Source organism: Girardinichthys multiradiatus, chromosome 3, assembly GCF_021462225.1.
Source record: "Girardinichthys multiradiatus isolate DD_20200921_A chromosome 3, DD_fGirMul_XY1, whole genome shotgun sequence".
In the NCBI taxonomy this organism is placed as follows: Eukaryota; Metazoa; Chordata; class Actinopteri; order Cyprinodontiformes; family Goodeidae; genus Girardinichthys; species Girardinichthys multiradiatus.
Genome location: NC_061796.1, coordinates 32,064,524 through 32,080,639, shown reverse-complemented (window position 1 = coordinate 32,080,639; position 16,116 = coordinate 32,064,524). Strand labels below are relative to the sequence as shown.

General features: G+C 39.9%; 1 protein-coding gene across 3 annotated transcripts in view; it reads right to left on the bottom strand.

Annotated features, from left to right (window-relative positions):
* LOC124865500 (nectin-2-like) overlaps positions 1 to 16,116 on the bottom strand; it is a 121,226-nt gene that overhangs the window by 60,737 nt on the left and 44,373 nt on the right. For all 3 annotated transcript variants that reach the window (XM_047360625.1, XM_047360624.1, XM_047360626.1), the window contains 4 exons: positions 14,813 to 15,062; positions 9,269 to 9,562; positions 9,007 to 9,124; positions 7,683 to 7,831 (listed from right to left, as the gene is read on the bottom strand). In XM_047360625.1, the coding sequence (XP_047216581.1) occupies positions 7,683 to 7,831; positions 9,007 to 9,124; positions 9,269 to 9,562; positions 14,813 to 15,062 (811 nt within the window). The remainder of the gene's footprint in view (positions 1 to 7,682; positions 7,832 to 9,006; positions 9,125 to 9,268; positions 9,563 to 14,812; positions 15,063 to 16,116) is intronic.

The following is a 16,116-nucleotide window of genomic DNA, read 5'->3' as shown; positions in this document are numbered from 1 at the left end:
AGGACTTGATGATTACTATTCAATCTCACTGACCCTGAGATACGTTTGTCAGAAAATGGGCAATAATGCCAGTCTGTAGATGTATCATGTAGGTAGAAAGATATTCTACAAGACAAATTGGTGGTTCTGTACACCACTACTGAGAAATGAGGGGAGAAGAACTTCATAGACTTTTTTGGTATTCTGAAAACCTGTGGCCTTACACTGCAACTATGCACTTTTTGTGTTGGTCAATCATAACTTCCCAATAAAATGCAATAAAGCCTTTGGCTGTAATGTGACAAAATGTGAAAATGTTCAAGAGGTCTGAATATGTTTGCAAGGCACAGCAGTTTGGTTTATTTCCAATGTGTTTTGCTTTGCGTGTTCCTTCTTCCCTCCTGTTTATATCCTCTCTGTCTGCTTTTTACCAAATATGTTTGGATTTTTGCTCTGCTTGTTTACATTACATGATGCAGCCTCTCTGTCTTTAATGGTCAGAAGTTTCAATTATAGATTTCTTTGTGAAGACAGGCTGCCGCTCGGCTCCTTTACACCCCATTTGTGCTAAAAGAAAAGAACTTGCAATTTATAACTACAAGTAAACACGTTTAAAATGTTCTTCTGTCACTAACGTATTTGTGTGCCCCCCCCCCAAGGTTTGAGCAATAGAGCTTATAAGCAAATAAAGTCACGCCGTCCAAATAAATATTTCATGCCAGTCCTTGGTTCAAAGTGATCAAGAACCCTTAGATGTGCTGAAGATCATGTCTGCTGCTCTCCTCTCTGCACTTTCACCAGGCACTGCAGTGGATTAACCACAGGACGCTGCTGTTGGAATCCCTGCCTAGATTTGAAAGCAACAAATCAGCCTAACTCTTATTGTCACTCCCCATTTGAAATCCCAAAGAAGTCAGCCCTTCTTGTTAAGTGTACAGAAGGCTGACAGAATTAGTCTTCTAACACTGATTCTTGTCAAGAGAGAAAATGGAAGTGTGCTGGCTTCTACACCTGTGCTCTTCGCCTCCGTCCTTCTCTCGCTTTCCCGTTCCTCCATCTCTCCCTCCACTACACCAGCTGTCTCCTCCACGCATGCTGTCTGCGCTAAACCCATTTTCTCTGCCGTCGCTCCAATTTACATTTGTACTTCTGTTTTATGCTACCTTTTTTGGATCCTTTCTTGCCATTATAAGCCAGAGGAAAGAATTAATAATGATGGATACACTTTCCCCTGCCTTTGTACACTTTATCCCAAAACACACCAAATCTCTTGTCTTGCATTCTGCGCTAAACACTACTATTCACACACGGGAAGCGCAAGCTAGAACTCTCTGTCCACTCGTAACAGGAACACAAGAAGTGCATTATCACCTCTGGCCCAGAGGAGCTCCATCACATGCAGAAAAACTTTGGGCCGGATGTTGCGACACTTCCAATCACATCAAAGGAAATTGCACTTAGATTCAAATGCAAATTTTCCCCAAGCACTACTCATCCAATTATTTTTAATGCATCGCTCTAGTCATTTTTTTCAGTCTGCGCAGAGAAATCCTTTTGTGGAGGATAATTCAGGTTTTATTCTGCCGTTCTGAAGATAACCCCTTAAATGATTTACAAAATGCGATGTAAAAAGAGCCACCCCAAGCCGTCGCTGTAGGCCCAGACATCCAACAAGGAAGCCTTGAAGTTTTTTTTTAAGTGGGTAAAGAAGGGGACGTCTTAGAAACAAGCTGATAGATGAGCCAGCGGAAAGCTTGCAACATGCAAGCTGTGTGGATAACATAAGGGGAAAAAAGCAACTGCAGTACTGGTGGGTATTATGAGGTTAGTAAGTTTTGATGGATCAGTACATGTATGCAATCTGCTAAAGCAGAGAGATTATGATATTCTGGACAACCAGGGTCCTCTGATTCTGCCTTTGGAGAAAACGATGACAGAACTGTGGCCATAAACAAATAAAACTCATAATATTGTGGAAATGATTAAACGAATCAGGATTTTCACAAACAATCCAGGTGTTTTTCACCCTTTGCACTGTTGCTCAAAATAAAAGGCTGCTGCTGCTTCTCGTTTGTATGATGTGAGCTGCCCAATCTTTTGAGAACTTTGTTTCTGAGTTATGCTGCATTTGATTTGAGTTTTTGAGTCTGAGCTCAGAGTAACATCACACCTGAGTTAAGTAGATTCTGCTTGCAAGTCAGGAAATAATGAGATTTGCCATCTGTCATGGTGCCAACAAGGGCTGCACAATATAAGGAAAACGTGATAATATGGCTTGCGATAAAAAAAACAATTCAACAAAGCAATGTTCATGTCTGTCTGCTTTGGGTTCATTACAAACATGGACCATATTGTGACGGGTCTGTTTGGCTTGTTGGGTAAAAAGGTGATTTATTCAATCTCGACAACATGGTTTTAATAAAAACGTTGCGTCTGGCTACAGCTGTGGTTTGGGCAAAGCAACAACTTAATTATAGCTTGTTGGGGACTTTACAAAAACATTTTGTGCTGAATTTAAAAACAAGGATCACCAAATACATTAGTGGACTTAACTTATACAGTTAGCAGTCCAGTTATTGCAGTCCAACAAGTTCTTAGCATTCTTGCGTACCATAATATCGTGATTATACCATAGGATTAATGACGTTAAATTTAGAATACATCATGCATCCTTGGTGCTAACGACTATTAGCAACACAAGACAAAAAAATTCATTCAGAAAGTGATGTTGCACAGTACTAATGTGTAAGCAGGGGTCAATACAATAAATGTAAGAAGTGTTAATAGTTTATACCTACAACTTTTTCTAGTTTCATATGTGCAGCCGCCATATATTATACTGAACTCCAGGCTGACCTGCGACCACCACTTCCCCAGTTGGAAGTTGAGGTAAGTGGACATTTTTGTCTGACAAGGAAAACTGAAAAATCTGACTTCAAAGTGTAAATAAAAAACCATTAGAACATCAGACAATTTTAGCTTCATATCTAAGCAAATTATATTACTTTCATTACAATCTGCTACTTTTTATTTTTTGCCGTTTCTCATCTAGAGAAACAGTTCATTATTAAAATAATGCCTTAAAATAATTGCATTTTCATTATTTTTCTATAGAAATATTGACATTTTGTATGATTTGATGCTTTTTGGTATAAAATGTGTTAAAACATTAAATTCTGAAAAGTACATTTTTGAAAAAAAGAACTTAGGACAAAGTGAAACATATTTCTTAGAAACTACCAATAGACACGAGGCTTTAATTGAAGGTCTATTTTAACTATTGCAAAAGTCCAACAAGTTGTTTTACCTTGAACTGCCTCATATACTAAATTATTTCTATGTTCATGTGCTTCTGCTTTAGCTATATCAAAGGCTGTGCCTTAACGGAGGTAAAAAAAAAATAAAATAAAATCAGTAAACAAAAAGGAAGAAAAAATACTTTAAAACGGTTATTTCTTTCCATAGCTGTTTCACACATTAGCTTATGTTTCCCCTTTTTAGCTTAATAAAACAATTTCTGAAGAAAAAAACTCACATTACCTAAGGGTTGTGTTTCACCTTTTGAATAAAAGCACAGTTTTTAAATCTGGTTAAAAAGTCTGAGGCTGAATATGCTCCTAATCTTAAATGGTATATTTCAAATCCTTTATGTTTTGACATGAGGAAACGCTGATAAGTTCCTGTTTGTGATTTGACAGTAAAATTAAAAAATTGAAAAATCATGAAATGTTTTCCATCACTAAACTACAGCAAGTACCCCCCCACCCCAACACAAAGCATATACTGAATGTCAAAACACAGTCTGCTTCTTGTGAAGTCTCGTCCAAGAGGACTGTATGCTTCAAATAAGCGAGAGTAATGAGGGAGATGGAGCGGAAGTAAAAATGTATTGCAGCCTCTCAAATAAAAGACATGCAGCCTTGGAGGTCCTCCCACAGCATTACAGTCTGCGGCGATCTGATGTTGGGCTGGACTTCAAGTAAAGCAGAGGCTGAACGTATCGAACACAGCCATGTGGGTTTTCTGGTGCAACCGATTGTGCATGTGTGCGCTAATGAGTGTCGGGAAGAAGGCCAGTTGCAGGCTGCTGGGGGAGACTTGGCTCCTACAGACCTGAGCGCTGGTCGTTTCTCACATGGCTTGAGATGCACACTGAAAAACCCCTCACCCAGCGCAAGACAAACAGCCAAGCCCCCTTGCCCTTGAACCGTCTCCTCAGATGAGTCAGAAAATGGGAGAGATTGTACCGAATTGAAAGGAAATCTCTTTTCCGCTGAACTGAGGAGCCGCTCTGACCACATGGGGGGATTCAATCCAGAGCATTCAACTTTTTTTTGTTGGATGTTCAGCTGAGCCCCAACCCCCCAAAACCTCCACCCTCCATCACCACCTTTTTTTTCTTGGACCGACTAAATAAGGAAGGGAGGAATCTAGGTTATAGCCACACAAGAGCCCCCCTGAGAGAAACCCAGAATGGAGGGATGGATAGAGGGATGGAGACTACTAAGCTGTGATTAAGAAAGAACTGCTGCTATTTAAGAGTTAAGCTGAAGAGAAGGAGATTGCATGGGCAGTGGAGGAGGAGAAGAATGCTGCAGGGGGAAAGAGCATCCTCTCCAAGCAGAGAGATCAGCAACCATGCAGGCGGAGGCTGAAAGACAACCTGAGAATAAGTGGGATGAGGAGAGAGCAAACACTGAGCGAGAAGATGAAAGATGCAACAGAAAGAACCAACTGGAGCCAAAGAGATGACGAGGGAGAGATAAAAGGGAAAGAAAGGGAAGAAGAGGGTATGTTTGCATATGACTAAGCAACAGGATCAAAAATGAGAGGAGGAGAGGCAAGGAGAAGAGAGGACATCCATCCCTCTCTTTGCTTCATGACTAACGGCAGAGGATTCGAGTAAAGCATTCATGTTTGTGTGTGTCATACAGCTGTGGGGTAAAAACTAAAAACACAAGGAGCGGAGGAGCTGCCATGTAGCAGGTGCTGACCATTTCACGCCTGTTGGCCCCTCTTAGCCCTGTTTGTCTACACAGATCCACATTAGTCTATGCAGGTCTGATTCACACCCCCTATCTGAAGTCATCTCTCTCTACCATAGGTTATTTTTTTGTCTCAGTCGCCACTTTCCACAATCATACTTTACTCTCACATTTGCTGCTTGCCTTAGTCACCTCTTAACTGCTGGCAGATTTAGCTCGCATCTTTTCTTCCTCTTCTGGAAATGAGAAACACAGGACGGAGGGAAGATATAGGAGAAAATAAGAGGTCGAAAAAAATAAGAATGTAAAGTACAAAGAAAAAATGCAGGATGAAGGACAGAGCAGGAGAGGAACGAATGGTGGAGTTGAGAAGAAAAGCAGTGAAGAGCTGAAACAGCAAAGGATGACTGATCCACTCTGAGAGGCTTGAAGAGTGACAGAGACACACGCTACGCTGAGCGATAGAGGAGGCCAATGGCTGTGCAGATAGGATGCGGTGGCACAAGATTCCCACAGGACTTCTAAATGCTGTCAGCATCGCTCCCTCTCCCTCCGCCCCTCATGTCTTTGCCCTCTCAGGCTAAGGAGTGCATGCTGGCACTGATTTATCTCGGTGCACACTCTCTGGCTTTGTAGTCTGAAAGCAAGTCTCCATCTTTCTCCACCTGCTCCTGGGACCTTTGCATCTTCCTCACTTGTAAAACACAGCAGGAGATGGCAAAATCCTTTATGCTAAAAAGGGCAGTTACACTACTACTACTACATGTAGTAGTGCAGAGTGGGACCCAAGGGTTTAATGAAGCATGCTGTGGCATCATAAAAAGCCAAGGGACTCTAAGATGAAGAAGTCGAGAGGGATATTAAGAATGAACAAGCAAAATTAGAAGAGTATGTGGAAAAAAGCTGAAAAGTGGAGCATTAAGAGCCCGGGTGGCTTTTAAGAAGTAGCCAGCAGAAAATATATACTTTCTCCCCCAAAATGGACACAGTTTACTCCCATGTCAGCAGAAAATAACTTAATATTAAGTGCAATCATGCCAAAGAAGAGTAGAAGGAGATGCATATTGTATGAGATGAAATGTAGGGGTGAACCTTGCTGAACGTATGAAAAACGGAGGGGGGCAGGGACCGCCTGGTCTCTTTTCCAATCTTACCGACAGGGTCGTATTCACATGGATGCATGTCTATATAGATAGATGCGGTGCACACATAACAGCCAACTCACAAAAAAACAAGTGCGAGTCAACGGGTATGACCAGATCTTGCAATATTTAACGTCCTGCTAAGTCTGCCAAAGTGCAGTCTGTTTTGCGAAACACTTTCCAGCATCGGATTTTTTTCCTAACAAAACTATTCTTGATATTTGTTTCGGCAATTTAACACAAAAATAAAACTTTTACAATGTGTGGGATTCCAATCAGAAACACTGTAATATGCATGCTCTGCCAGCTATTCTATGTTGACTAGACTATTTAAAACAAAATGGTTGATTTTAGAAACCTTTAACATGCTTGTGAAAATAGAAATTCTTGGTTTCTCAAAAAAACATTGCTACACTCATCTAGTTCTTGGGAATTCAATGTCCTGCATCGACCTGCGAGCTGGATGCATCATTTACAGCAGATTTCATATCAGCTTTACCAGAGATATAAAACCTACTTCATTTCAACTCATTTTGAATCAAATGCACCACTTACAGTTGTTGTTGTCGTCCAAAGTATCTTGGTAAGTAAAAATACTGCTCATTATCTTTGCTTTAGGCCTTCCTTTCACCATTAATGCATATAGGTATTGTTGAGAAGCCATAAAGTCCTTGTAAGCATAACTTCAGGATAGAGAGGGGATTCTCAATTAAAAAAATGAAATAGAAAAGTAAAAATATCACGGAGGCCAAACATAAAAAACGTTGTGAAGAAAACACGTAAAATGGCCTTTACATGCACAAACAGAAACCTTGGACACTATTAAGGCATAGAAAGTATTGACAGCATGCAAAGAGATGTGAAAAAGTGGCATACACTCTTAACAGAAAGCGAAAAAATGAAGATATAAAGTTGAAGGAAAGAACTGAAAAGATCCACACACTGACTCAGTCATTTACCTCCCCTCAGACATACACACCAAGGACAGAGCAGCTGGACCCACTAACCTTACGCTAGACACCAAAGATCATCCTCAGCATAGAGAAAATGTTGGTGTGGTGTTTATGTGGCATGTGAGGCAAAAAAAAAGGTGTATCCCCAGGTAAGCAATAAGTGCATAAAACAGCATAAAAACACAGGGAAATGTGTGGGTTGTGTGATAAAAGAGCGCTTGGTTCCAGCTCATCAGTTTTCAGGATATAAATATTTTCATACACAAGCCTGAGGTAAGTTTATGTGATGAATGAACAGCAGGCAGTGCATTTTGCTTTCTCAGAGCTTTATTAATGCATTTGCTATGTGAGATTCATCAGCATGTATGGACATTTCCAACTTGTGCAAATTACACCAAGCACTGCTTTTAATTCATTTAGAGCTGCAGATGAGTGGAGTTTTGATGCCAATATATTATATGGCAGGGAAGTGCATAAAAAGGACACTTCAATTAATTATTTCCAGTGACGAATGCACTGGATGAGGCGCTCACATTTTAAATCTCACTAAAAGATTCATGCTCTTATTGTGTGTGTTGAAAAACTAAAGATGCACAGCTTGCTTGGGTCAGGATGGAGCTTACCTCTGACAAAGATGGCGAGCTGATCCCTGGTGGTCCCTATGCGGTTCTTGACCTCGCATATGAAAGTGGTGTTGACCGAATCATCCACTTTCAACACCTTCAGCTTGTTGGATAGGACCTGCACGGTGTCCGGCATCTCTCCCGACATTCTGTGGGAAAACGAGCAAATCGACATAAGAGAGAAAAAGGAAAAGTAGTGCGGAGGAGAGGCTGAACTAAAGATGGATGAGCAGTTTTAGAAATGTGTTGCATTGTCCAGTCTCGATAAATTCTTCTAATCTTGATTGGCAGAGCGAAACTAGTCAGTGTCCAACTCTCCAAAAACATTCAATCCATTATCAAACGTGGGAAAAATCAAATTTAGCGCTAAAATGTCTACAGGTTTCTCCAGTGCTTGTTACAGCTCCATTAATGGATGATAACTAGACATCAGAATTTTCAGGCAGATTTCTAGTGTAAATCTTTCACATACTGATGCCAACTTTGCCCAATTACAATTTATTTTTAAGAACTAGGGCATAAAAAGAAAGAAAGGCTAGGAGAAAAAAATCATTTTAGATGCTGTTCTACTGCCATGAGAAGTCATTTTTTATTTATAGTAGGAGCAGAAGCGGCATCAAACCATGTGTGTTAGAGAGCAGTCGTTTTAAAACACGGTGTTTCAAACCCAGCATGTTTAATGACAGAAGGTTGACAGCACAAGAGGATAAAGAAAGAGCAACTTTGTTGTAATACAATCAGCCTTCCTGTTATCTGCTTTAAGTTTGGCGCTTTCTCACACTCTTGCTGCATGAAAGCACACATCTCGTCTTGTTAGAATTTACTTTTAAATAGCCTCTTCAGGTCCTTAACAGTTGGAGAGTATGTGAGGTTATCATGACCTGGTGGACCTTATAAATGTTTTCTTGGGCCGGTCACCAGTCAGAGCCCATAAGGTCGAAAATCATTTAAAGTCAATGCAAAACAATTTGGTGTACAACTCTTATAACAAAACGCTTAGAAATGAGACGAAAAAAATTAAAAGTCAGATCTAGACTTAAAAACTCCAGCTTTTTTTCCTTGTATTATTTCTGTACTTTTTATTGCTGTATTTAATGGCCATAAATACAGGAAGAAAGAAGAGTTGTGATGCATCTCTCGTTATGGAGGGATTAAATCTTGCTACAAAATCCTTTATGAGAAAATATATCTCAATTAGTCAAAAATAAAAACACTGATCACAATTCTACGATATCTGAAGACCTAGGAGTGAAGGGTAAGGAAAAGACCTCAAAAGGCAAAAAAAGACAAGACAATAAAGATTCCATAATGAGCCAATACTCACGTTCTCCAGGTCACAGAAACAGGAAGTGGGTTTCCTGTAGCCTCGCAGATGAGCACCGCGTTTGTACGGCCCACGTACCAATTATTGTCATATCCCTTAATCTCAACCTTTGGGGGAACTGGAAGAGGACGGTGAATGACAGGAGGGAAATTGGGAAAGGAAGGGAAATAAGTTTAATTATTCACTCTGAGGTTTGAATAGTGTTTGAATGCCAGGGGAAATCATGAGAGCAGGGTCTGTGTCTGTGTGTGTGGTTTCTTACACTGGATGGCCAGTTTCATCGGAAAGCTCTCAGGTTTGATCTGGGTCCTGTGATCCACCAGACAGGTAATGTCCTTTCCGTTGTCCATCGATGTTGGCACCATGCGGTACTCACTCGTCACCGTCACTGTGTCATCAGCACCCTTCTGAGACTTTTCTGTTGAGTTGCCGTTGGCTGTGGTCACCCATCTGATCTTGGCTTCTGGGCGGCCATCTTTGGACTCGCAGCGGGCCACCACGACCTCCTGAGTGTCGGCGTTCACCCTAACGACAGAGGCGGAGTTCTCAGGCTTAGCTGGTGGACGCGTCGAGGAAAAGATGCACAGGTGGATGATGGAAGAAAGCAGGAGAGACACAGAGAGGATTAATGGATGTACTGAAAGATAAACAGAAAATAAGATAGCTAAGGGAAAAGATAATGTGAGCAATTATCTTTTACTGAAAAACAATTTAAGTCAGCCTGCCTGACAAAAGCAAACATCCTCTGCCCTCCCAACCCTAATCAAACACACAAACCCTCTCTGTCCACTTAATCTTTTTTCTCTCTCCTGAGATTTCATTGACAAACAATTACAGGCAAGACTGCTAATCTCAGACCTTCCTTCATTTCTCCATCTACTTCCTCTCTATCCCCATCACCAATCACTGATAAACCAGCCCGTCGACTGGCCTGCTGCATTTCCATGCACCGTTTCTAAATTACAACATGATGTCAGTCATTTCTCCCTCTGCTCCTTCTCCCTTCTCATTTGCCCTCTCTGATAGCTTTGTGAGATCAGAGGAGAGTAGGAAGACAGGAACTGACAGCACGCATGACAAGCAGCCAGATCAATACGCCGCCTGAGGGAAAGCACAGAGGAACTGCGAGTTAGAGAGGTGAGGGGCAGCAGAGTCCCTGGTGCAGAGCCTCGGCTGTCTTACATTAAGAATAATAAAACTGGTCTTCTGATGCCTCTTATTACATCAACAAGGCGCAGATTTTTAATGCTTTTAAAATCTACATGTGAATTAAAGAACAGGCTTTAAAAAAAGCACAAAGCCAGCACAAGATGCCTGGCATTTATCCCCCTAGGTAAGTATTTTCTAACCATAACCAGATGGGTGACCACATTGCACAAAAAAACCCCCCAAAAAAAACCAAATGATTCGCTTGGCTTTGGCTCAGATTCAGCAAGTGTGGAAAAATGAAAATGACTAAACGTTTTTGGCAAGAAACGCAAGATAAACTGAGAACAGCTGGCCAACTTCTTTTAAATTTAAACCTTACTAATCAATCTGTAAAAACTATAAAAATTCAAACTAAAAAGCTGTAAAATGGTCCAACCCATCTTTGGCTGGGTTACTCTGCACAGACAAGAATCCCCAGGAACAATATCTTCATTCATTGATAATTGGTTAAACATAAAAATATTCCTCCTGAATGTTTCTTTGAATTCTTTTTGTTTTAAACATTTAAAAATAAATCAAAATATTAAATAAATGAGAGACAGGAATTCAACAACTTTACATGCTCAAAAAGGAGTAGGATGAAATTACACATTAAATGCACTTTTAGTACTACTGTAAGTTTACAAATTAATATCAGGTGTGTATGCATGGAAAAGTATGTTAACAAATATGTTTAACATATTTTTAAATTGTTTCCTTAAGTAAAATATAAGGTTAATGTTGTACAGGTGGTCCAGTTTTAAGTTTTAAAATTTTTTTAGGTTATCATCACACTGATCCTGCAGTTTAAAGTTGATTTAATAAGATAACAGAAAGTGCTGGAGCGACTCTGGTCTTGGGGCTGAATAATTTTGAGCCTGCAGTGGAAATTAAAAGTACGTGTTATATTTAAAGAAACCACTTGTAATGGTAATCACACTGAGCACTTTAAACCTCCAGGGGACCAACTGGTTCCATTTAGCTACTTTTTTATTTTTAACAGTCAACATTTTGCCCACATTATTCCTAATGACATAAGATTTCTCACAGATTAAATGTGTGGATCAAGGTTAGAATTTACTACCTCACTTTCCGCCGCACCTCCAGCGTTACACATACATGAGCACATAGGACCCTCGGGGTCAAATAGGTTCCCTGCTGACAATCACTTAACCTTTTTTGGATATAATTTAGCCATTAATTTAGTCACATGTAATCACATTAGGCAATTACCTGGTACTAGTTTCTGGGTTTAAAATCTGATTTTTTGTTCCTCATTTTTTATGATTTACTAATATTTAAATCAGCAGAGCTAATGAATGGCATCTAAACCGAGCCTCTGCTGTACTTTGTTGTATTATTGGATAGAAAAAAGAAATTGCACAATTCCCAAACATTCCACTTCATACAGTTTGTGTTTTTTCAGATGACCAAAATAGCATGAAATGTGAAAAATATTTAAAAATGAAAAACTGTTCTGATTAAAAGATCTATGTTCTTAAAATAAAAATATAGATAGTTTGGATTTTTATTTGAGCTTTTCTGGATGAATCCATTTGGATCCCAGGGTTCTAAGTGTGAGTTTTTTCTGGAGGGCCCCCGGAGAGACTTTGGGGACGAAGACCAACTGCAATTGTCTTGAATCTTTGTAGCCAAACCACAGTTCAGGCTAAGAAACAATATTTATACCTGAGCTTTTGTGTTATTTTATGTTTGATCTGGGGAAAATCATTGCTCTTTGTATTTTTCTCATCCAACTTATCTTACTTACAGGTGCACCTAAAATTATTTAGCTGGTGTGTCAAACCCCAGTCGTCGAGGGCAGGTCTCCTGCAACTTTTAGAAGTCTCCTTGGTCCAACACACATTCTATTAAATGGCTAAATTTCCACTTCAGTATGCAGTCAAATTCTCCAGGGTCCTGCTAATGACCTAATTATTTGATTCAGGTGTGATGAAGCACAGACACATCTAAAAGGTTGCAGTACATCAGCCATTGAGGACTGGTGGTTGACACCTGTGACTTGGAACATCCTTTTGCTGTTCTGCTCCAAACCTGATTTGTAGGCATGACTCCAGGTTCTAACAGTATTCCTGAGGAATCTTAGCCCACTTTTCATGGGAAAAGGTCTCCAGTTCACTAACGCTCTTGGGTCTGCTACAACCACATTAAAAAATTTCACCAGAGGTTTTCCAGACAGAACAAGTCAGGCAACCATGCTGACCACTCTAGTATCTTCTATAAGTTCGTCTGAAACCAAGTGTTAGACTTTAAGAATGATTGGAGATATTGTCATGTTTGACGGACCAATGATGAGTGCCATAAGAAGCAAAGCAGCACTAGAGCATCACTGAGCCAGAACCGTGCTTTCCTCTTCCTCCTTCCGACATGTCGCTGATCCACAAGATCTGAAAAGGTTCTGGTTTTGATCCATCCCTCCACAGAACAGAATTGCAAATCCTCTCTGGGTCATTTATAGGGGATGAACTTTTCTCAGACTGCGAAAAGTCATTAAAAGTAGCATTTAGGGTTGAATTAGGATAAAATGTTTGTAATACAAGAATATATCTAACCTCTTCTGAAAAAAATTTGAATTTTGCCATTACACCTAGTTTTCAGTGGGCGTTGAATTATTTCAGATGCAACAGCAACGTAAGACCTCCAATACAAAGGCATCCTCTTCAGTGTGAAGCGTTGATCATCACCTTGTACCGTGTAGTTAGATTAAAGCTGACACCATGAAAGCATAGAGACACTGTTACAGTTTCAAGCTTTTGGTTTTACTTTGAAACCTGTCAGGCTTACTTTACCGTAGAGTTTCAAAGAGAAAACAAAAGCTTCAGACAGGACCAACAATAGGGCTAAACATCAGAAAAATTCCCAGCTCTGTGTTGACATAGTTGGCCAACTTGGAGCAGGCCGAGTTTTTAGGCTCCAGATAGTGTTACTTTATGGTTTAATTAAACATAATCTACAAAAACATTTGTTGAAAACAGACTTCAACTAGACTAGACTAAAAACTAGACCACGTTCCCCCTATTTACATACAACAAAAGTCGATAACATATTTATTTTGCTTTATTAATGCAATTCAAATTTCCAACTTAGAGGGAGTTTTATGTGGAAAACACTATACAAAATTATTCTAGACGGATAATTGAAGAGGAGAATTATTTTGGAATTTTATAAAATCAATTTGCCGATACTCCCACACTCCGACCAAGAGTGGTTGTGACTTTAACTGTACGAGATGAGCAGAAGATGGGGCTCACCCAAGGTGCAAATAAAGCAAGTACCGCACCTGACCCAGTGAGTTCACAATTTTAGCACTACAACATGCTAGATGTGTGTTTCTTTTCTGTGGTACTGTAATGAAAACTTACAGCTAATGGAAACTCAAAACTCAGTTTTATTGAAAATTAAAACGTTCATTAGATCAAATAAAAAATGTTGGTTTAATACAGTGATATTAGCCTATGGAAAATTATTTTCCTGTACTGTACAGTATATGCATTCAATACTTGGTCAGGGCTCCTTTCGCATAAATTACTGCATAAAATCGGCGTGGCATGGAGGCAATCAGTTGCTGGTTCTGCTGAGCTGTAATGGAAGCCCAGGCTGCTTTATGAGTGGTCTTCAGCTCATTTGCGTTGTTGGATCTGGTTTCTCATCTTCCGCTTGACATCATTTCATAGCATCTCTATGGGGTTTAGGTCAGGCAATCAAACAGAGTGATACCATGGCCATTAATGCAGAAAATGGTAGTTTCATAGTAAAATGCTTTAAGAAACAATCATAAGGTTGGTTAACGTTTTTTGGTAGACTGATGCTCTTACCTTGGAGTTATTAAAAACACCTTGAACAACAGCAGATGATATTGTTTCCTACACCATCACTGACCACAGAAACATCACACTGAATATCAAGTAACTTGGATTATGAGCCTTTCCACTGAGACCTTGATTTGCAAAAAAATTACTTTGACTAGAACAGAGGACTCTGAAGCACTAAACATCAGTCCAGTCCTTCTCCTTAGCCCAGGTGAGGCACTATAGATGTTCTCACTTGTTCAAGAATGGCCTTAAAGAAGGACTGTAACAATTGTCTCCCATGTCCTAGATACATCTGTGTGTGGTGGTCAATTTTTGAAACTAGCTGCAGTCCACAACCTGTGAATCCGACACAAACTTGAAAAGGCTTTGAATCAATGTCCTCTTAAGGCAGCAGTTACCCGTGTTAGTTGTGAACCTGTTTTGAACCCATTTTTTCCTTCCACTCAATTTTCTATTATTAGGTTTGGATACGGCACTTTGAACAACCAGTTTAATTAGCAATGACCATCTGTGGCTTACAGTCCACAGTCTCTGTGCAAACCAAACCTTGGCCACATTAGAATTTTTGTATTTTGAATTGAAATAATGAAATAAATTAACGTTTTGATGGTCAATGAGGTGCCCCCTACAGACCCTGACAAGTAATTCTTAGATCTAACATATGATTAGGCTGATTTTCACGTTCATCAGAACCTTTACAATCCTATGTGCTTAAATAAGTAATACAATTGACAGTAATCCAACCCAAAAATCATTAAAAAACAGCAATTATGATTGTGACCTACCCAGCATGACCAGCTTAGTGGTCCCCTGATCGTTGCCATCAGGATACGTGGCGTATTCGCAGATGTACTTGCCCTCGTCTGTCATCTTGACATCAGTGATCTCGATGGAAGGGCTCGACAGTTCTGGTGGATCGGGTTTGAAGTGGACTCTGTCCTTCAGCGGCGAGGCAGGGTAGTTGGGGCCATAGGAAGGATGATACACAGCTATGTTCATACTCTTTCCATCATTTGCCTCGTATCTCCACGAGACCTGCAATAAAGCACGTTCAGGGTCAGCATATAGCAGCAGAGAAGAAAAGCAAGTCTCATTTATCACAGTATTGATAAGAAACACTGGAAAGCCTTTGAAGGTGTCCAGATTTAAATATAAACTACACCCAGCAACACGTGCAGCATTGCAATCAGGTAAGTAGAGCAGGTATGAATATGGATGGGAATATTTCCAGGAGCAAAACTCTCTCAGCTGTTCTTAGGGAAAGCACTAAAGTTGTGCACTTCCACTTCATTTAAATGCAACTAAGAAGTGGCATCCATTACCATATTCAATCCCCTGAAGCAAAATGAAGCTTAGTGTTGTTTGTTTAGAGTAATAAAACATTAAGCCCAAATGTGATAAAAACCTACTGCATGCCTAAGAATGATTTCTACGAGCATTCGTTAGATCGTTAGATTAAGGTTTAATTCAGCTAATTAAAAACAAAAATGGCATATGGAGCTGAACTGAAGCTCCTTTGATTACAGTGAATTGTTCTTCTCCACTTCCAAGGACCTTCAAAGTTTAAGCAAATCATTTATTTCACAGAAATAGCAACCAACTGCTAAAGAGTTTCTGCAAGTATTAGTAGCTTTAGTTTAAGAATTTAAAAGCAAATTGAATTCACCCATTGTCTACACATCATTGTAATATTTGGGTCAGCCAAGTGAGTCAGTTGCAATAAAAGGCCTTATTTTCACCACTACGAACCTCTTTCAGTGTTTTGTGTATTTCTGACCAAATAAGATTTTGACACTAGCTGAACAGATACTGGTTTTGAAGAATAGACACTGGTTTTGAAGAACAATTAACAAATATGACAGGAAAAGGGAAGGAGCCGAAAGACATAATGGGTGGAAGAGAGCTCAGCTGTTCCTACTGTAGCATGACGGGTTTCTGCTAAAAAGTACGAAACGAGGCGGCCTACAGCCAGGAAACTGCAAGGATTTTTTTGGAGACATCTCGGAAGCAATTAAGAGGATTTTAGTGCTGTTGTCCGGGGACATGATGAGGTATATGAACCACAAAACCAGGAAGACTGAGCTTACCG